At 42.1% G+C, this 22516-nt stretch overlaps 1 protein-coding gene across 1 annotated transcript in view; it reads left to right on the top strand.

Moving 5' to 3' along the window:
- The window catches only part of baiap2l2b (BAR/IMD domain containing adaptor protein 2 like 2b), a 39849-nt gene extending 17450 nt beyond the window's left edge, over positions 1–22399 (top strand). Inside the window, exons 8-14 of the mRNA XM_084006373.1 lie at positions 456–560; positions 4173–4275; positions 5565–5772; positions 6959–7024; positions 11643–11955; positions 12070–12110; positions 21794–22399. Of these exons, the coding sequence (XP_083862499.1) occupies positions 456–560; positions 4173–4275; positions 5565–5772; positions 6959–7024; positions 11643–11955; positions 12070–12110; positions 21794–21869 (912 nt within the window). The 3' untranslated portion in view covers positions 21870–22399. The remainder of the gene's footprint in view (positions 1–455; positions 561–4172; positions 4276–5564; positions 5773–6958; positions 7025–11642; positions 11956–12069; positions 12111–21793) is intronic.
- Positions 22400–22516: the final 117 nt, after the last annotated feature.

Genomic DNA, 22516 nt, shown 5'->3' with positions numbered 1-22516 from the left:
GTGAAAAAACCAAGATGGCGACAACCAAAAACAAAGAAGGTGACAGGTAAAACTTAAGATGAGGACGACCAAAAACCAAGATGGTGGCAGCCAAAACTCAAGATTGCAATGACCAAAAACCAAGAGGGCGGCAGCTGAAAAATAAAATGGCGATGACTAAAAACCAAGACGGGGACGACAAAAAACAATATGGCGATAGCTAAAAACCAAGATGGGGACAACCAAAAACTAAGATGGTGTGGCTAAAAACTAAGATGGACTCGACCAAAAACCAAGATGGCGATGACCAAAAACCATGATGGGGACAACCAAAAACAATGCAGATAGCATGTTTTTTTCTTGATGCTATGAAATTCACGTCTCAGCGTCCATTGGCTCATGTACTGAAGTGTTTGTGTTCATTCTGTTGCTGCCTGAGATGTAATGTGGTGCCCACCTTGCTGTTCTCATTTCAGACCGGTGCATCTCTCCAGCAGAAGGCAGATGGATGGAAGGAGAAGGTGAATGAGACCAGAGGGTCCAGACCACGAACTCCCACCCATTTGGATCAAGAAGCACAGGTACAAGGCGTTGCTTAGTTTAGTCGATTATTTTGATCCACGTGAACATTATACTTAATTAGTATTCTAAGCACCACATAAACATTTATAAACATAACCAATCAATAATGGGCCAGATACTTTGTTATTATGAACCGAAGAGATATCACTTCATTAGTACACTACTGTTTTACATTTTAAAGAGAATCATTCCTTGTTATGGCTGGAGGCATTATGTTCTTGGGTTCATCCCATTTTCCTGAACATGATTTCTCAGGGGGAAGTGGGTTGGGGTTTTGGAAATTGGCACAAACATCCACATGGGCTGCAGTTTTTCTCTAAGAAAGCTTCATAACTGAGTGAAATCACCCAGAAGGTTGTCATTGGCAGCCATGATGAGAGTTGGTTGGATTCTCTTAATGCTGAGGAAAGGTGTGTCAATGCTTCCTTTCTCATCTCCTTTACCGTAAGGTAACACATCCTTTATGAAAGGATAAAAGGAGATAATTAGGGTTAAAAATCTCTTTGTGATAAACGGTTCGATATGCATCTAGATACACAGGTTACGATTCGATTAAAAAACGATATCCTTTTTTTACAGACCGATTCGATTCGAATCGATCCCATACAGTGTAAGAATGATACGATTCCATTCTACGGTTAATATTGTTTATTTTATAAAATAAAGAAGCCGATTCTATGAAAGTGACATATCCCCAAGCATTGTGGCTGTATGACGCTGGCAAACAAAAAACAGAACAACAAAATCACATGTCAATGTATTTATTTTTAGACATGGACCAAAAAAAAGTCTGTCTGAATCGTTGCCTGGCGGTCACAGGACAGTGTCGTGGACGCTACCCGTGCTGTGGCCGCCTCTTGTGGCGCAAGTTGAGACACAAGTGCTGCGCCCGCCTCTCCACCTCCACCTCCTCCATGTTCCGTGTTGTCCCTTGTTTATAACTCATACAAGCTAGCCAGCTACGGTGTTTCGCGGGCAGCTTCAGCTCTTGCGTTGTTTTAGAGATGCTGGTGTAATGCCGCCAACCGCTTCAAAGTCTTGCGATACCCGATCCATGACTCTATAACCAATTCATCTAGGAATTTATTGATAATTCGTATCGATTGAGGAGGCTGCTACCGATGCAGCCGTATCTCTCACTTGTTGAACCGAATATCCGGTCGCATCGGTTTATTGTTTTCAACCCTAGAGATAATGTGGTTCCACAATTCCTTGTCTGTCAATAACATCCACTGTTGTTGTTTAATTGTATGGATACATGAAAGTGGTCTTTATTTGACTGTGTTATGAATAAGGTGCTTTAAAACAGACACAAATCTGGATATATCAGTGACCATCTTTCATTTAATGAGAAGTATTTAAGAAAGGACATAGGATATTATTTTTGTAATATTTGACAGCAGCCTTGAACTGCACCAGGCAGCAACCTCCTGTTCTGAAAAGTGAAAACAATGCTGAAGTGCGTATACTGGCGGCTCCGCATGGTAGCAAAAATAAATCTGATTGTTTAGAGGTCTATGAGAAAATTACGCTACTTCCCTTTTGATTTATTATCTCAGTAAACATTGTATACATGAGTTTATTGTCTTAATCTCTAGTTTCAAGTGTGCGTCAATCCAGCATGATGTTCATTTAATAAATGAAGGTCCATTTAGAGTCAAATAGACCAGAAAGCAGGGGGTGCTTTAGGGGCGGGGCTAACTTGGGTGTCATTCTGTCCAAATATGCTCTCTTCTGTTCACTGGTTGCACAAATGTGTACATGGCAACTAGAGTTGGGCGGTATCCAAATTTTGAAACCGTCAAACCTCCTCCCTATTTTACCCCGTTATACAGCATTACCGTGACTAATTAAAAATTATGACGTAAGGCTCAGACGACGTCACCAAACTCATTAGAGTTTAGCTTCTCTGCCCGAATTTACCACCACTACCCTCGGGCTGGGTCGGGCCGGGCCTTTAAACAAGCGTTTATGTTCGTTCGTTTGTTCGTTCTTTTTTTTTTTCTATCATTGCATTTATGCTAGCTTTCTCCCCTAATCTGAGGAGAAGGCTAGGCATACACATTAAATATTATTGGTTATATGTTGAGCAGAGTGGGTCTACGTAAGAAATGTGTACAAAGTTACACAAAGTAAAAAAAAAAAAAAGACGCTACACATACTGCGCAGGCATCATTCATAACGGTTCTGCTCTGTGCAGCTAAATCAAAGAATAAAGGAGTTACGCTAAAGTGCAACATGGAGCCTGGAGACATAAAGGATAAATTAAAAACAGGACAATTAACGTTGAGCAAGTCATCAGGAAAGTCCGAGGTACGGGATCATTTCAAGTGAGTAGTGGGAGGAGGCGATGACTAGGGATGGGTAAAAATATCGATTCAGCAATGCATTGCGATTCTTTTCCCCGCAATTCAATATCGATTCAGCCATCTTCTGAATCGATTCAAGCCCCTGGCCAGTGGGGACGCTGTGACGACACCCTCGTGTGATTCGCGCTGTACGGACGGGGGCCGCACTAGACCAAACTCGTAGCGGAGCCCGCTTCCTTTCGACTCCCTTGTTAAGCGATAGTGTAGTTCACACCAGACACGGAGCGCCGCGAATACGCGCGGCCGTCCCGCGCCGTGAAGCGATCGTTTCGGCGTCTGCTGATATCGAAGCATTTCAATCAATATCGAATCGAATCGATATTGAATCAAATCGTGACCCAACGAATCGAAATCGAATCGAATCGTGAGATTCTAAACAATACCCAGCCCTAGCGATGACATACGTGTCGGCTTTGTCCAGTCATATCCTAATCGCGGCACTAACGTAGCCTATAAAATGATTTGTATATTTTTGTGACTGAGTAGTGGTTCAGCCGCACCCCCACTTCCCACGGATATGCACATACAACAGCCTCTTGCATGAAAAATAATTGTTGGGTTGAAATCGGGCTCGGGCTCTTAATTACAGTAATGTGTCGGGTCGGTCCGGGTTCGGACAGAACGCGCACGGGCTCGGGTAGGGTCGGGCTTGATTTTCTGGGCCCGAACTAAGCTCTACTTCTCGTTAGGTCGGAACCCGAAATACTGCCAAACTGCAGAAGTCGTGTTCTTCTTTGAGACCAGGTCACTCGGTGCGCGACTCGCCATCTTTCCTCTCTCTCTCTCTCTCTCTCTCTCTCTCTCTCTCTCTCCTATATAAGTGCATTGCATTTTTTTAATGACGGTATTGAAACTGATAACGTTGCTATTTTTAAGACCCGTGGTATACCGTATTACCGTATTACCGCCCAAGCCTAATGGCAACTGCCAAAATGCTGAACTCTACAGTCTACCAACTGAATTGATTAAAATTTGGTGGCATGAGGTCACTTTGTCCTCAAAACACGTGACCATAATTCCATAATTCATATGCTACTCATGACAATTTCACACACGTCTAACTTTTATGTATTTAATTTCATAAATGGCTGACAATAATGAAGTGACTCATAAAAAGCTTTAGTGTGGCCCTACCTGCACAGATGCTTCTTTATGGCTGCAGTAAATAAAAAATAAAAAAAACGTGCTTGATTTCTGTTAAAACAACCAGCAATGATTGACCTGTGTTTTGTTTGTGAGCAGCTGCGAGGTTCAGTGAGCTCCCTGCTGCAGACAGTAGCCAGAGATGAAGACATGTCCTGGGCAAAGAGGGAGCAGCAGGCACTGGGCAGAGTGCCCTCTAGAGGTGGGAGGAACACATAAGTCTCATAAACCACCTCCATGTTTCCATCACGTGCGTTTTCGTCCCGAGGAAGTCCTCTAAAGTGCCACGTGAAATGTTTTGTTTGTGTCTGAACACATGTTCACGGTACAAACAAACCACACAGTCAGAGTTGCACATGAATAAAACCCCACCTTCTGTATTTCTACTGGCAGAATGCGTTTATATTATTTATTTATTTTCATCTGTATTTATTGATATCCTGATTCTGAATTCAATATTTAATAACCCAGATTCTGATCATAGTGCCTGTTAAACACTGGGAATTATTTATTAATATAAATGTTTTGAGGAAAATTTCAATTATGTAACTCATATCAAACACTCAGGGTGGTCAACCACATGTGACAGAATAGAAATGATGATGAATTATGTACATTTCTTGCTGACAGACAGACTTCACTCTCTCACTTTAAATCCATAAAAAAGGTAATAGGGGCAATAGCATAGCATGACAAAATAAATCTTTCCTATAAATTACAACGTTATTTATGGTCTTTTTGTTGTTCAGAAACTTCAATTAACACAGATTAACGAGATGGTGAATCGAAACAAACAAATAAAATATAAAACTTGATAGTTTAATTAGTTATCTCTCTTCTCTCCAGTATGAAACTTGTGATGTTGAGATCTATCAGATCAGTCCAATCCGCTGCAGAATACATTTACATTTACATTTAGGGCATTCAGCAGACACTTTTATGAAAAGCGTCTTACAATAAGTGGTCATAATTTGTCAGTATATCACTATCAGTACAGTAAGGATTTCACAAGAGGACAAAAGGATTTCACAAGAACAAGTTTCAAGCAGTTAACCCGTAGCTGGTATACATCTGTCGTATACCAGCTACGGGTTTGTACAATTTGCACACCTAAATTTGGTTTGCTAAATAAGAGCTTTGCCACATAAGCTCATGTCTCCTCAGAGCAGAAATAAGAGCTTTGAGACTGCCTTCAAGATGGCCGAACAGAACAACTTCTGGTCCAAAATGGATATGGAGTGCGGATATCAAATTAGAGACTTGGAATGTATCCTCTGATTCCATTCTGATGGCCAAGTCACATTTGCCTCTGCCGATAGATAATAACAATAATCGAGTTTGAGTCTGATTATTATCCTTTTATTTTTATTCATAAAAAAATCTTTCATTTAAGGGGAGGTGTTCTTCGCTGACTCTCTCTCTCCATCCCCTCACCATCCTCTCTTTCATCTACAACCTCTACTTGTCCTCCTGTGGTTCTCCTCCCTCCAGCGCCGTCTCCCCTCCCCAGCCGATCTCGCTCCAGCTCAGTCGGGGAGTCTCTAGGTCTGGGTGGAGGGAGAGCAATGAGGGCCCTGGTGTCTCATCCCTCCTCATCCAACCCGAAGCTTCTCCCTTTCAACAGGGGAGAGACCGTCACCGTGCTGGTTCAGGAGCCTCGCAATGGCTGGCTGTATGGACGCACCGACGGCAGCCTGCGGTGGGTAGCTGAGGTAGAAGACATGTGTCCCACTCCTTCCAGTGGGACTTTATTTTGGAAAAATATGTATGATACTCAATGGGGTTGAGACAAATATTTCTTGATCCCATTTGAATTGTACTGTGAATAACGTGTACGTATGATGTCAATGATTTTGCAAGTCAAGAAAGTTGCATTTTGTCATATAACTGACAGCTTCAGGAAATCCTTCCTCTATGCTGCTGTCAGCCTGCTCAACAAATGATTCAATCATTCCCTTCATTCACTCATTCATTCATATGCAATAATAATATCAATGCGCACTGTATGATAACAATATTTAGAACTCAACCGTTCTGTTTAGCCTCTTGTTCTTACAGTATCCTCTTTGATGCTGTAATACTGTAAATCTCGTCACGTGGAACTAATAATTGATAATTATTCTATTATATCTTATAACTGTGAAAATATGTTATTATAACACACCCAAACATGTGGTAAGCGTCATTTCTCTCTGAAGCTGCCAGGCGGAAACCTCTGGTTCTGAAAGTGAAGCCAACGCTGATATGCCTTAAACTAAAGTCAGACTGCATGGAAGTCTTTGCTTTATTATCTCAGTAAACATTGTAAACATGAGTTCATGGTATCAATCTCTAGTTTCAAGTCTTCTTCAATACATGAAATGAAGAAGAATTGAAACTAGAAACTAAATGAATGACTTTTTGATAAACCATGGGATCATAACTTACTAAAGTAGGGCATGCTTTTCCCCGCAGTGCGACTATGACCTCACTACCACACTACCAATGCAATTAGATTAAGATTACTTAAAAACGTAGCTGTAAAGTTGACACCAGAAGCCAGATGGAGCCTGATCCAGTAAGGTCTCAGTGCCAGATCCACCCAGTCGCTCATTGGTTCTCTTTCCGGCTGATAAATAGAGCATGTATTTCACTCAGCAGTTTGAGTTGAGTCGTGCATTTTGATCTCAACAAAGCAACACAGATCAGGTGTCATTTTGTGCGATGACCACAAAAAAGAGCACTGTACACAGCTGACATAGACGTTATAAACACTCTACACTCTACATTTCAAGTCTGAAAAATGCAATATGTTGTGTGATAGAATGTTTTATAGTATATACTCCTGGTGCAAAGAGGATTTATAGAGTGTATTGTTTATTGTATCTGTCTTCTCTGCAATCCAGTCAGGGCTGGTTCCCAGCTGCCTATGTTGCCCCCGTCGAGGATTTCTACAACACTTTAGCAACAAGGTAGGAATTACTGTCAGTCTGCAGAGACTTTTAAAGGTTGATATTCAGGTCTGTAGGGTAGTGGCAACAATAATAATATTAATATTAATAATAATAATAATAATAATAATAATAATAATAATAATAACAATAATAGGGCCGGGACTTTAACGTGTTAATTAAGATTAATTAATTACACAAAAATTAACGCGTTAAAAAAATTAACGCATTTTAATCGCACTTATTTTTGCACCGCGGAACGTTTCTCACTGGATGAGTTTCAGGCGGACCGATTATACTGGAGCACCAACTAGCGTTCATGACTTCAGACAACAACAAACCACAGTGAACATGAATGAAGAAGCTGATGAGACCGCTTTGGTTGGCCCCGTGGATGGGAAATTTTGTTATGAAAAACGAACGGATGGAAGCGTCGATAAGAGCATGGTTGTGTACAAGCTATGCAACAAGGAATTTGCATATCACTGAACCACTGCACATCGAGCCTCAAGTATCACCTCAATGCAAAACATATAGCAGCTAGCGTGGACGCTAGGACCCACACCCAACCCGCACTCCACCAGATGCTATTGCTACACTTAATGGCAAAAATTGCACTGGTCTGTTGGACTTGGTTGGACAAAAATAAACAATATTTTGTTGCTTAAGCTTATGTATTCGGTCATTATTCAATGGTATACTAAAAATCCATGTGAAAAAAATTACTTCTCACTGTTCTCAGGTCAAATTTATATGCGATTAATTTCGATTAATTAATTACAAAGCCTCTAATTAATTAGATTTTTTTTCTTATACAGTCCCAGCCCTAATAATAATAATAATAATAATAATAATAATAATAATTGCTGGAAAGGAGGCTCCGGCCGATTGTCGAACCTAGGATTCAGGAGGAACAATGCGGATTCTGTCCAGGCCGTGGAACAGTTGACCAACTCTTAACCCTGGCAGGGTTGTTTGAGGGCTCATGGGAGTTTGCTCAACCAGTCTTAATGTGTTTTGTGGATTTAGAGAAAGCTTTGGACCGTGTCCCCTGGGATATGTTGTGGGTGGTACTGAGGGAATACGGAGTACCGGGGCCGTTGCTACAAGCCATAAGGTCCTTGTATGAACAAAATACGAGTTCTGTCCGCATTCTCGACACAAAGTCAAGCTTGTTCTCAGTGGGTGTTGGACTGAGGTTGTCCCTTGTCTCCCATCCTGTCCGTGATATTCATGGACAGGATCTCAAGGTGCAAGATTGCATCCTTGCTATTTGAAGACGTTGTTGTTCAAAGGGACCGTGGTTCTCCACCGGAAAACGGTTGAGTGAGTTGCTTCCCCAAGCGGAGAAGTTCAAGTATCTCAAGATTCACAGTAGTAGTATAAACTATAGTAGGCAAGGCAATGTTATTTGTATAGCACCTTTCAACAACAAGGCAATTCAAAATGTTTTACATAAAACATTAAAAGCATTGGAAATAAACACATAAAAAACAAGCAAATTAAATAAAAATAATAAATAAATAAATACAAGAATATCATAAATGAGGACCATTTGTATCAAAGGAATAGAAATTACAGTGCAGTATAAGGAGTTCATAAGTTGTATTGTTTACTGAAAGGCAGCGGCAAAAGAAAAGCCTTCAGTCTTGATTTAAAAGAGCTGAGATTTGCAGCAGACCTGCAGTTTTCTGGAAGTTTGTTCCAGATTTGTGGTGCGTAAAAACTCCATGTTTGGTTCGGACTCTGGGGACACAGCAGACCATCTGAGAGGTCTGGATAGTCTAGGAGTAGCTACGTTGTGATCGACTGTGTTGAATGCAGCACTGAGATCCAGTAATAATAAGACTGAAATTCTACCATTGTATGTGTTTAATATTACTACTACTGTTTATATTACTAATACTTTTAATACTACTACTATTGCTGATATTAATAATCTAGGTGTTGCATATGAATACACGGGTCATTCCGTGTCATTTCATCAAATTTCTGAAAATCTTCCCACCTGACCATCTCAGAATGTCCTGAAAAAATTCAAGTACAAGGACACACTTGTTAATAGGAAAAATCCAAAATATTAGGTCTCTACTGTCAACAGTTTTCTCATGAAACATCATTGAATGAAGGGTAGTTTAGACGGTTTTTGGCATCATGCTCTGAAAAGCAATTTTTAAACAGCAATATCTGGAAAAATATCTCACGTGTGGCCTTCAAATTTTCTACAGTGTATATCTGTTACTAATAGCCTCCAGACATGAAATATCAGGGGTGTAGCTCAATGATAACCTAGTATGGTATGTACTTAAAATGTGGCTTGTTGAAATAAAGTAGTACATTTGAAGAGTGGCTGAGCTCCCATTTTTGCAGATAAAAGACTTCTATCACTTCTGCCTCTATCTCTGGTGTTGGCTTAAACATTCTACAAAATATGGTCTCTCTTAGATGATCAGTTTCACAGATATTAACGCTCAAAAATGGAAGTAAACACATCTTTGCCCAACTTCAGAGTCATATTCCAAAAAAAGTATCAGGTCCAAACTTACATTTTTTGAAAGATCATATTCTTGGTAAAATCATATTAAAAAATCGGGAGGGTGTTTTGCCTCATTTTGTTGCAGTGATTTTTTAAAATCCTGATATTGGTGGGGTTTTTGTGGACAGTTTTGGTACTGCATGTCCTAACAGCCCACTAGTAAACATCACAGGAGGGCAATTCAATTGTGTTTTTTACCATTTACCAAAGACTTACATGTGACTAAATGCTACTGATAAATTTAGCCTTACGAAAACATTAAAATGTAGGACAGTTGTAGTTACAGATGCAATAAGTCCTTGGATGTGAGTTAAACATGCTGAAAGCAGCTTTTAATGTCTTAAACCATGAATAAACATGATAGCATAATATTGAAGAGTGTACATTTTGTCATACTAGTATATAAATTACACAACCAAAATAAAATAATGATCTTAATTTGAGCCTAAAGATTTTACATTACAGTAGAAAAGTCTCCAAAGTTTGATATTGAATAACAGTTTGTCTCTATGCTCACTATGAGGGATCACACATTTTTCATCTTTTAGATCCAATTCCTTCATCACATTCATTAATTTGGCAGTCACTTTACAAATTGTCTAATGTACATCTCTGCTCTGTTGTGCTCATCTTTTTTGATGGCATACATGCGCCCAGTTTCTGTAGAGAGAACGTCAAATCTTGCAATTCTATGCTGCAGTGCACATTGCACATGTCTTCTCTTCTTGGCCAGTAGAAACTCTTGGCAGGGCCATGTGGGTGCATGAACTGAACCAGTACATCTTCATCTTGAACATCAACATGATACTTCCTATCCACCATTTCTGATCATACACAAAACTCACATATTGTCTCATAGTGAGCATAGAGACAAACTGTTATTCAATATCAAACTTTGGAGACTTTTCTACTGTAATGTAAAATCTTTATGCTCAAATTAAGATTATTATTTGATTTGGTTGTGTAATTTATATACTTAAAGTATGACAAAATGTACAGTCTTCAATATTATGCTGTTTGTTCATGGTTTAAGACATTAAAAGCTGCTTTCACCATGTTTAACTCACATTCAAGGACTTATTGCGTCTACAACTGTGCTACATTTTAATGTTTTCGTGAGGCTACATTTATCAGTAGCATTTAGTCACATGTAAGTCTTTGGTAAATGGTAAAAAACACAATTGAATTGCCCTGCTGTGATGTTTACTAGTAGAATATTAGGACATTAGGGCAGTACCAAAACCGGCCACAAAAACCCCACCAATATCAGGATTTTAAAAAATCACTGCGACAAAATGAGGCAAAATTACCAAGAATATGATCTTTCAAAAAATGTAAGTTTGGACCTGATACTTGTTGTCAGTTTTTTGGAATATGACTCTGAAGTTGGGCAAAGATGTGTTTACTTCCATTTTTGAGCGTTAATATCTGTGAAACTAATCATCTAAGAGAGACCATATTTTGTAGAATGTTTAAGCTAACACCAGAGATAGAGGCAGAAGTGATAAAAGTCTTTTATCTGCAAAAATGGGAGCTCAGCCACTCTTCAAATGTACTACTTTATTTCAACAAGCCACATTTTAAGTACATACCATACTAGGTTATCATTGAGCTGCACCCCTGATATTTCATGTCTGGAGGCTATTAGTAACAGATATACACTGTAGAAAATTTGAAGGCCACACGTGAAATATTTTTCCAGATATTGCTGTTTAAAAATTGCTTTTCAGAGCATGATGCCAAAAACCGTCTAAACTACCCTTCATTCAATGATGTTTCATGAGAAAACTGTTGACAGTAGAGACCTAATATTTTGGATTTTTCCTATTAACAAGTGTGTCCTTGTACTTGAATTTTTTCAGGACATTCTGAGATGGTCAGGTGGGAAGATTTTCAGAAATTTGATGAAATGACACGGAATGACCCACACAGCCTTCAGGGGCAATTTGGCTTTCAGTATCTTGCCCAAACATTTTAATGCAATGTTCATAGCTTCTTACTCGTCAAAACCAGGAGTTGTTTTCTATTATTTATAATTCAAATATCAGCTCCTTGTCCTGTTATAATTCACTAAAAGAACCTATATGTTCCTTTGAGCCACAGCATGAACAGTCTGCTGGACCCCACTGACACCTACACTGACCAATCAGAGAGAAAGAGCTTTGGCGACGTCCCGCCCCCAGCCACACCCAACCGCAGAGCCTCTGTGGACATCCGGCCCAGCTCTCCTCTCCCTGAGAAAAGGCTGGAGTCGGCGTTGGAGTCCAAGACTAGTCAGACCAGGATTTACAATGATCAACTGCCTCCCCCCCCACCGCCTCCTCCCTCGAGTCACTACCTTAGAAGGAGCTCCACAGATTGTCGACCAGTCTCTCTCCTCCCTGACAGGAAGGCTGAGTCAGCATCTGATGTCCAGGTACCAGAGGTTTCATTCTGAAAAGTTTGTTTTTCTTGTGTTTCTTTGAAAGTCATCCTGGTACACTTATCGCTTGTTTTGGTTGTTCACGTTGCAATCCTCTCTTTTTCTTAGGCATCACCACATGGGCCACCTGAGAACCCCCTGTTTCCCAGGTAACCTCAGTGTGTAATGGTTAGTTGGCTTTCATTGTCCATTAAAGAGGCAGTGTGTCGGAATTACTCCCATCTAGTGGTGAAATTGTATTTTGCATTCAAACGAATAGTGCTCTCTAGCGCGTCGCTTTGTTGCAACTACGGTAGCTGTTATGTACCAAGAAGCTATGACAACATGTCATCCAATACCACTTCACCAGTAAGTAATTACTCCTGGAGCAAGATAGTGATTTATGTTGCCATGTTGATATTGGTTTAGTTTTGGTAGCCTTCCATTAGTAGCCTATAGCATCGGCTAACAACAAACACAAACAAATGTGACTAAAGCGCTTATATTGCTCTACAACACTGACTGTTAAAGGCAAGAGGTCGTCCACCACGGGCGAATAACAAAGCTCGGTAAAAGTGGCTCTCTGGGAGCTCCAGGGGGAACAGCGGGACGTGGGTGCGCCAGTATCCGAGATCTGTGCCCCACAGGCGAAAAAAAACAGTCAGTCAAAGTCACTGTCCACTTCAGGGGGGAGAGCCGGTCCTGCGCACGCACCCTACGTGTCTGGAAGCGCCTCTCGCTGATGTGATCTCCTTTCATTTACGCTGGCTCTGAACAAAATCGCGTTTAGATGTTTTGTCCCTCTCCGGCGGTTATAGTCTTCAAAATGGTGGAATGACATGGAAGCCTGCTGAGGACTTACCCGTCCAATGTAAATACAATTAAGAAATTCTTTGCTTACGAGGATAAATCAGATTATTGGCAGAGGTAATTATACACTTATGAGGACCTATTTATGAATGAAGATATTGATTGTAGCTAATAAATTACTTAAAATGTTACACACTGTCCCTTTAAGGATCAGCGATTCAGAAGTCAGTGTTGTATCTGGGATGTAATTTATCATTTTAAAATGATTGTAATTCTACACAGTGGTTGTTTATGAAATGTATAGTGATTTCACCACTACTGCATTTATTTATTCATTGAGGAAAATACAACACTTACATCCTGATTGTCAAAGGCATATAGCTCTCTATCCGGTCCTACATTTAACAATAAAAGCCTAGACACATGTTGACCAGAGGAACTTAAATTCACTCACAGCATTTCAACAAGAGGCAATTCGTCAAAATAGTTAATATTATGTTTTTATTACATAAAAATATGTCTGTATGTCTCGGGTATACTAAGAATAAAGGAGGTATGGACCCAAATGCAGATAAATGATAAAAAAAAAAAGCTTTATTTAAATAATAAGCTAACAAAAAACATAGTCCAAATCCACCAGGTAAACAGAACTCACAAACAGTAATCCAGAAAAACACCAGTGAGAGGCTGGACATATCAGGGGGGTATTCCAGAAGGCTCAACCAACTCTGAACCTAACCCTGAACTCTGAGTTGACCAACTCTGGGATGGGCAACTCTGAGTTTAGCACTGTCGCCTCAAAGCGAGGGGGTCCTGGGTTCGATTCCCGGGTTCCTTCTGTGTGGAGTTTGCTTGTTCTCCCCGTGTGAGCGTGGGTTCTCTCCGGGTTCTCCGGCTTCCTCCCACAGTCCAAAGACATGCAGGATGGGGATAGGTTCATTGATGACTCTAAATGTGTGTGAGTGTTTATGAAGAAAACGAGGTCATTCTTAGAAGGCGGACCAACATAACTGCATAAAAGAAATACATGCATGTGATGCGTATCACACATTTACTGCCTGACGTAATACGTATAACTGAATGAAACAGTCGTTTGATCTAAAGGTGATAAGTCTTTATTTTCAGGCTCACAGAGCGACACTGTGATGTAACGGTTAGCAACGATGCCTACGGTGCAGGCGACAGAGGTTCACCTCCGTGGTTCATGAAGTGGAGGCCTCGAGGGATGCTTGACCTGGCTAAGGAGGCCTGGGAAGAGCAACCATCCCACCACAGATCAGTCATCAAGCATGTAGTAACGATGCAGCAACGAATGTCCCAGGTATGGCACCTGGTTCGAGAACACATGCAACAGGCCCAGCTGGCACAGTCCAGAGTGTATAACCACGGTGCCCAGGTCTGAGAATTCCAGCGAGGAGACAAGGTAATGGTCTTGATACCTACGAATGAGTGCAAATTCCTCGCCAAATGGCAGGGCACCTATGAAGTAACTGAGCAGGTCGGCCCAGTGAACTACAAGGTCCGACAGTCAGGCGGAAGCATGAGCAAAGGTATCATGTCAACCTCTTTAAACGTCACCTTCCAGTTCATGTCCTCTCTGCCCAGGTTAAGTCCTCTGTTCAGCCCGAAGTAAAAGTGGGAAGTCAGGTGTCCCCCCACCAGAGCCAGGAAGTGAGACAGTTGCTGCACCGGAACGGGACGTGTTTTCAGACACCCCTGGACGAACGTCAGTCATAGCCCACGACATTGTGATGGAGTCGGGCAAGAAAGTCTGACTACGACCATACCGCATCCCTGAGGCCCAACGGGAAACCATCAAGACAGAGGTGAGGAGAATGTTGGAATTGAGGGTTATCGAGGAGTCCAACAGCTCTTGGTCTAGTCCTAGTTCCCAACCTGATACCTCCACACGATTCTGCAATGATTTCCGCAAGTTGAATGAAGTTTCACTGTTGGATGCTTACCCAATGCCCAGAGTTGACGAGCTTCTATAGAGGTTGGGGCCAGCTCGGTTCATTAGCACCCTAGATCTAACCAAGGGATATTGGCAGGTGCCTCTGACCCCTCAGGCCAAGGAGAAGGCGGCCTTCTCTACCCCGGAGGGTCTGTTTCCATATACAGTCATGCCATTTGGGGTCCACGGAGCCCCAGCCACCTTTCAGCGCTTGATGGATAAAATCTTACGGCCTCATCGGGCCTGTGCCGCAGCATACTTAGCAGCACCTGAAAGGACCATCTAATTTGGTTGAAAAGGTACTGGAACCCCTCAGGGACGCTGGCCTGAAGGCCAAAGCGACCACGTGTTGTGTGGCTTTGGAGGAGGCAGACTATCTGGGGTAAACCGTAGGGCGGGAAATATAAAGCCCCAAGTAAGGAAGATGGATGCCATCGCGACCTGGCCACAGCCACAGACCAAGAAGCAGGTGAAACATTTCTGGGGTTGGTGGGATATTACAGACAGCTCATACCGAACTTTGCGACTGTTGCAGCCCCCCTGCATGAACTGACTCAAAAAAGTCTCCCCAACCAGGTGAAGTGGACGCCGGCTACAGAAGCAGAAGCTGCCTCTGAGTCCCTATGACGGGCCCTCTGTGGGGAACCAGTCCTATTAACTCCAGCTTTCTCTAAGCCCTTTCTGTCACAGACAGATGTGTCAGAAATTGGCATTGGGGCGGTCCTGTTCCAAGTCCAGGATGGAGCGGAACACCCCATCATCTACATAAGCTGGAAACTCTTGGATCACGCGAGGAGCTACGCAACTGTGGAAAAGGAGTGTCTGGCTGTCAGGTGGACAATGGAGGAACTGAAATATTATCTGAGGGGCAGGAAATTCATCCTAGTTACACACCCCACTAAAATGGATGGCAGTTAACAAGGAGAAAAATGCTTGTGTAACCCGATGGTTTATGGAACCTCAGAATTTCCAGTTCCAGGTGGAACATCGGCCCGGGAAGCGGCATGGCAATGCAGATGCCTTGTCCAGGAGGGAGGACTGTTTATGGACCGGTGCTCCCTGCAGGGGCTTGGAGCTGGGGAGAGGGGTATGTGGCACACCAGTGCCCCGGCTGAGGGGGAAACACCCTCACCACCATGGGCAGAGGCCCTTCCCACAACGCAGGCCACTGGGGAAAGTCTTGGCTGGCCAATATTTACCCAATTACCTGCTCACAGTCTGGGAGGACAGCAACAGCTGACACCGACCTCAGCTGATTAGAGCTGAGGGAAGCCACCCAGGGGTGGCTCATCAGGCTGATTTGACAGGCTTTGTTTTAAGCAGGAACAGGCAGAGAGGAGCGAGAGGGGACGCTTCAGCAGGAGCTGAAGTCTAGCTGGACAGAGGGACGAATAGCGAAGTTTATTCAGCGAGAACTACTACCCCAGACTGGGAGGAATTTAAGTTGTTTTTCGCCACTAACCCGCTGCTACTTTCTTTTGGAAAATAAAACTATATTTTTTGGACATTGCACCTTGAATGTTGTTCACTCATTTCCAATGGTTGGTTGAACTCACCTTGACCTAGGCCAGGCATGTCACATAAGGCACATTATTTTAATCATATTTCACATATTAAACAGTAAATATAAGTGTTATTTCAACACAGAAATGTCCTTAGGTTCAGGAGGAGTGCATGTGCAGGGCTGGATATTCTTGGAATTCCTTGAATTCAATAATGCAACGATACTTTTTCGATAATTAAACCTCAACTTAATGAGTAGATCAACTCTGTCTCTATAAATGACTGCATCCTGACTTCAGCTCATCTATCTACTATATTTAAAATAGCTTATTATGTAGGCCTAATCATGAAATCCATCCATCCCTTCATCGTCTACCACTTACCCTGTATTCAGGGTCACGGGGGGGCTGGAGCCGATCCCAGCTGTCATTGGGCGAAGGCAGGGTACACCCTGGACAGGCTAATCATGAAATGACAGTTGATAATATTAACATCCTGTCATTGTAAATGATAAGAAGTATTAGTTCATTGTTACATACACAGTACATATAAATGGCTATTTTGTGGAGTCTGGTGCAGTGTTCTCTCCACATGGGATGCACCGGGGCTACATGACATCACTTCCTACTAACTACGCAGAAAGCAATGAGGATTTGATTATTCTCTGGTTTATCTCAGTTAAAAACATAATCTGTCGGCATGTAAGCCTGTCGTTACTACATTACCTTCTCTCCACCGGTCTGTCCTCTTTATCAGCAGTGTATGAATACAGAGGACATACTGTCCATACTTACTATACTGGATCACATAAATGATAAATGTTTGTCTTGTTTTCCACCGAGCAACTACAGTAAAGCTCTGAAATGAGGGAAATTTTTCCTCACATCAGAAAAAAGACCACCAATCTCCACGGTCCAACTGTTGCACAGCTGTTATTTTTTTCAAGAAGCGAGATGGTCAGAGAATCTCCCTCCCTGCTGGATGACTCCGTTTATTTTCATTTTGTGAATTATCGCAACATATACGTATTAACAAACACATCGGACTCAGTGTGCAAGGTTTCTGTGCGTAAACATTTTCTCTCTTGACCCGCTCCGGACCCACTCTGGACCCGGAAGTCCTGGAGCTCCCGGAGAACGACATTTACCGAGCTTTGTTTATCCGCCGAGGGTGGATGTCCCGGTACCAAAAATAAACCAATGAATATATGGCAACATAAATCACTATCTTGCTCGAGGAGTAATTACTTATACATGCTCACGTTTGTTTGAAATATCAACCTCATCACCTGAAAGAATACTGGTGAAGTGGTATTAGATGATGTTGTCATAGCTTCTTAAATAACGACTACCATTGTTGCAACAAAGTGATGCGCTGGAGAGCACTATTCGACTGAATGCAAAATGCAATTTCACCACTAGATGGAAGTAATTCCTACAATTACCTTTAATTGTGTCTTTAAATGATTTTTGCAAATGTTAAGTGACTATGTCATCAACATTAAGGTGCAGATGCATGTATGTGTAGAAGCACATTTGTTTCATGCTTGCAGGGCATTATAGTGGAGCGGCTAAGTGCTTATTTTTGTCAGAATCTTTCAGTTGATGATACAAGCGTGAAAATTGGCATGAGCAGTCTCCATGGGTCACTTGCCAAGAAAACTGTCCGAGACATTTGAAATTTCAAGATGGCGGCCATTTTTCAAGATGGCCGACACCTTAGTGGATCAGTTAAGTGATATAATGGTTTATTTGGTGATACAAGCATGGAAATTGGCATGAGCAGTTTCTGTGGGTCACTTGGTAATAAGCCACCCACAGCTACTTGAAATTTTTGAGATGGCGGCCATTTTTCAAGATGGCCACCACCTAAATGGAGCAGTTAAGCCATATAAATACTTAGTTACTAACACAAGCATGCAAATTGGTATGAGCACTCTCTAAGGGTTGCTTGACAAGAAAACATTCCCAGCCCCTCAAAATTTCTATTTTCAAGATGGCCGCCCCCTGGATCCTGAAAAGATTAATTTGGATGCAGTAGCCCTGTGTAGTCATGAAGAGGCAGACTCAGCAAATGTCCCTCTGCAGTGGAAGATAAGTGACCTGCAAGCTTTGGAGAGATTTGTTGTGCTAATGTATGACAGGTCCAGCGATGTCACAACTGTGAACGAGGCCAGGCTTGATCTCTTTGCCAGAAAGCAAAGACAATATGACTTGATCCCACCAACTCAAGCAGCACTGTAAGAACACGCCAAACGTGCTTCTTATGAAGCTGGATACATGTGGGGACAGGCATTGAAGCGACATCCACAAATGCCAAGCCCATCCAACTGGGGATGGGTGGAACAGGATGAGGAGTGGAAAGTCTTCTGGACTCCACTGCCACCTATTGCGGAGAGTTGTTGGGAGTTGACCAAATGATCACCACATCGAATTGAAATTTCAAGAAGCCATTTTTTAGGATTACTACCACCTGCCATGTGGATCTTTAAATGAGACTTTTTCTCATAGAAATGTATTGGGTTCCTCAAAAGGCTCTATCAAGAGAGGTTGTTTGACTGTGTTTTGTCCGATTCCTCGCCCACGACCTGTCCAGTTTGGTAAAACCTGTCAGGAGTTGCCTCCCACCGGCAAAGCTCTTTCAAGGTTCACTGAGGTACACAAGCTCCCTTACCACGACAAGGTAACAGTCACAAGGGAGTTTTTTTTTAAAGTTTTTTGTTTTAACAGCCATTACATTTTTAAAATAAATACTAAGGGATGGGTAAACAAAAAATAAGATTAATAAATTAGCACAGTTGTGGTGCTGAACGAACAGTGCCCCAAAATAATAATTGAGCAATGGCTAATACTGAATGACAATAAGGACAGATCCAGAGGCAACAGCAGCTCTGGCTGACACAGCCACAGAACCATGACAAACAGAAAGTATATCAAACAATACTAAGGAACTAAACTGAAAATGTGCTTCACTGTTAGATATAGGCAGTGGAAGCAATGCTACAAAGTAACAACTGAAAATTTCACAGTAATAGGCTGGTGACAAAGTAAAACATGATGTGCCGATATGGCAAGGTGAAGCCGAGCCATAGGCCTACACCTGAAAACACAGAGGACAACAGGGAATAACTCTGGCAAAAGAAACATGCAAATAGGTTCTAGCAGGGGCAACTACATAGGCATTAGGGTTGCACATCTCTTTGTGATAAACGGTTCGATATGCATCTAGATACACAGGTTACGATTCGATTCAAAAACGATATCCTTTATCACAGACCGATTCGATTCAAAAACGATATCCTTTAATTACAGACCGATTCGATTCAAATCGATTCCATACTGTGTAAGAACGATACGATTCGATTCTACGGTTAATATTTGTTGTAGATATTTTATAAAATAAAGAAGCCGATTCTATGAAAGTGACAGTACAATAGTTTCTTTTCAAATATGTAAAATACCACATATCCCCAAGCATTGTGGCTGTATGGCACTGGCAAAAAAAAAAAAAAAAAACAGAACAACAAAATCACATGTCAATGTATTTATTTTTAGACATGGACCAAAAAAAAGTCTGTGCTGCGGCCGCCTCTTGTGGCGCAAGTTGAGACACAAGCGATCGACATTCAAAGCCGTCCGTCTCTCACGTGCCGTCGTGGAGTGCCTGCGGTCACACGGCAGCGTCGCAGCCGCCTACCTGTGCTGCGCCGGCCTCTCCACCTCCACCTCCTCCATGTTCCGTGTTGTCCCTTGTTTATAACTCATACCAGCTAGCCAGCTACGGCGTTTCACGGGCAGCTTCAGCTCTCGCGTTGTTTTAGAGACGCTGGCGTAATGCCGCCCATAGATATGATGCCGCCAACCGCTTCAAAGTCTTGCGATACCCGATCCATGACTCCGTAACCGATTCATCTAGGAATTCATTGATAATTCGTATCGATTGAGTAGGCTGCTACCGATGCAGCCGTATCTCTCACTTGTTGAACCGAATATCCGGTCGCATCGGTTTATCGTTTACAACCCTAATAGGCATGTGCAACCTAAGTCCATATCTGAAGCACTTACACCTTCAAGTACATGCCTTGGTGCAACCACATTTGGTCAACTCCCAACAACTCTCCGCAATAGGTGGAAGTGGAGTCCAAAAGACTTCCCACTCCTCATCCTGTTCCACCCATCCCCAGTTGGATGGGCTTGGCATTTGTATTTGTCGCTTCAATGCCTGTCCCCACATCTATCCAGCTTCATAAGAAGCAAGTTTGGCATGCTCTTTGAGTGCTGCTTGAGTTGGTGGGATCAAGTCTTATTGTCTTTGCTTTCTGGCAAAGAGATCAAGCCTGGCCTCGTTCACAGTTGTGACATCGCTGGACCTGTCATACATTAGCACAACAAATCTCTCCAAAGCTTGCAGGTCACTTATCTTCCACTGCAGAGGGACATTCGCTGAGTCTTTCAAATGTTTTTGAGACCTCATCACACACGTCTCATGTTTTCCAGGCAGACTTCTTTGATTTGCCAGGATGACACAATGTCACAACCACTGAAGGCATGGAAGAAGAGGATACCACGTGTTTTCTCTGGTCCTATGGCTGAAACCACCTCATGTATTGGGATCCATCTTGTCTTCTCTCCTTTGCCAAAAGTCACCCACATTTTGTCAAGGCCAAGTTGCATCAAAGAGGGCATAACAGATGTGGCTATGATTACAATGTGTGTCATTGGCATCGATCAACAGGGATTTGTGTTCTTGTTTCACTGCATGCTGGGCATGAAGGAAGATATGTGTGTCTGTCTCTTCATGACTACACAGGGCCACTGCATCCAAATTGATCTTTTGAGGATCCAGGGGGCGGCCATCTTGAAAATATAAATTTCAAGTGGCTGGGAGTGTTTTCTTGTCAAGCAACCCTTAGAGACTGCTCATACCAATATGCATGCTTGTATCACCAAATAAACCATTATATCACTTAACTGTTCCACTAAGGTGTCGGCCATCTTGAAAAATGGCCACCATCTCAAAATTTGAAGTAGCTGTGGGTGGCTTATTGCCAAGTGACCCACAGAAACTGCTCATGCCAATTGTCATGATTGTATCACCAAATAAACCATTAGATCACTTAACTGTTCCACTAAGGTGTCGGCCATTTTGAAGAATGGCCGCCATCTTGAAATTTCAAATGTCTCTGACAATTTTCTTGTCAAGTGACCCATGGAGACTATTCATGCCAATTTTCATGCTTGTATCACAAATTGAAAGATTGTAGCACTTATCTGCTCCACTAGTATTGTGTTTTCAAAATCAACTATCTTATCTAGTTATTTTCTTTACACAGTTATTTCTGAGTTTCTCAAAATGTTGTACTGAGGAGGAAATGATTATCAGCCTTCAAAAAGGACATTAGTTGAACCACAGCTTTTAAACCAATACATATTCACATTTAGAACAATGGAGAAACTCTGAAGCGTCCTCACTACACACACTATCTTCTGGTCTGGTGTTAGTTTCCCAACCGAGACTGTGATGAGTGGTGTCGGCAGAAAGCAGTTCAGTCAGCGTGTAACATTGTTGCTAATCTTTTTGTTTCAGAGGGACAAACCCGTTTGCCACCGTGAAGCTTCGCCCCACGACGACCAATGACAGATCAGACCCTCAGATCCACTGATGCAGGCAGGCTTTTGTTTCTGAGGCTGCCGGACCAGGTTCTGAAAGCAGGATGTAATTGTTAAATGTTTCAGGACAATGTATTGACGTCTCTGAAATTTGAAGCGTTTGAGTCACAGATGCAGAGGAAGGTTTTTTTGTTTTGTGTTGGATAAAAGATTTTTCTTGCACCAAGAGTGATACTGTAGATACTGATTTGATGATGTTTGTTGATTTAAAAGATTAATTCTTCAGGTCCAGAAAGTTTCAGTGTGTCGTAAGTGTGTCGCCATATCAATTAGGTTAGTTTCAAACCACTCAATGAACTACATCTCTGGTCTCACACAATGTACGTCACAAACACAACTGTTAGCTTGGCTAGCTAGTTAACTAACTTTGCTACGTTCCATCACAAATGTAACGTTATCTTAGCTGATGTGATTTATCCAGTGACTCTTTTTATGAGCAGGAAGAGAAAGAAGGAGAGAGACCTGTTGTTAGTGTGAGTAACGTTACATCCTGGTACCCAACACACAGAGAGACCTGTTGTTATAGTAACGTTACATACTGGTGCCCAACACACAGAGAGACCTGTTGTTATAGTAATGTCACATCCCAGTACCCAACACACAGAGAGACCTGTTGTTAGTGTGAGTAACGTTACATCCT

The sequence above is a fragment of the Eutrigla gurnardus genome (genome assembly GCF_963514095.1).
Source record: "Eutrigla gurnardus genome assembly, chromosome: 3".
Lineage (NCBI taxonomy): Eukaryota > Metazoa > Chordata > Actinopteri > Perciformes > Triglidae > Eutrigla > Eutrigla gurnardus.
Note: the sequence above shows the minus strand (reverse complement) of the source record. Positions and strands in the feature narration are given on the sequence as shown.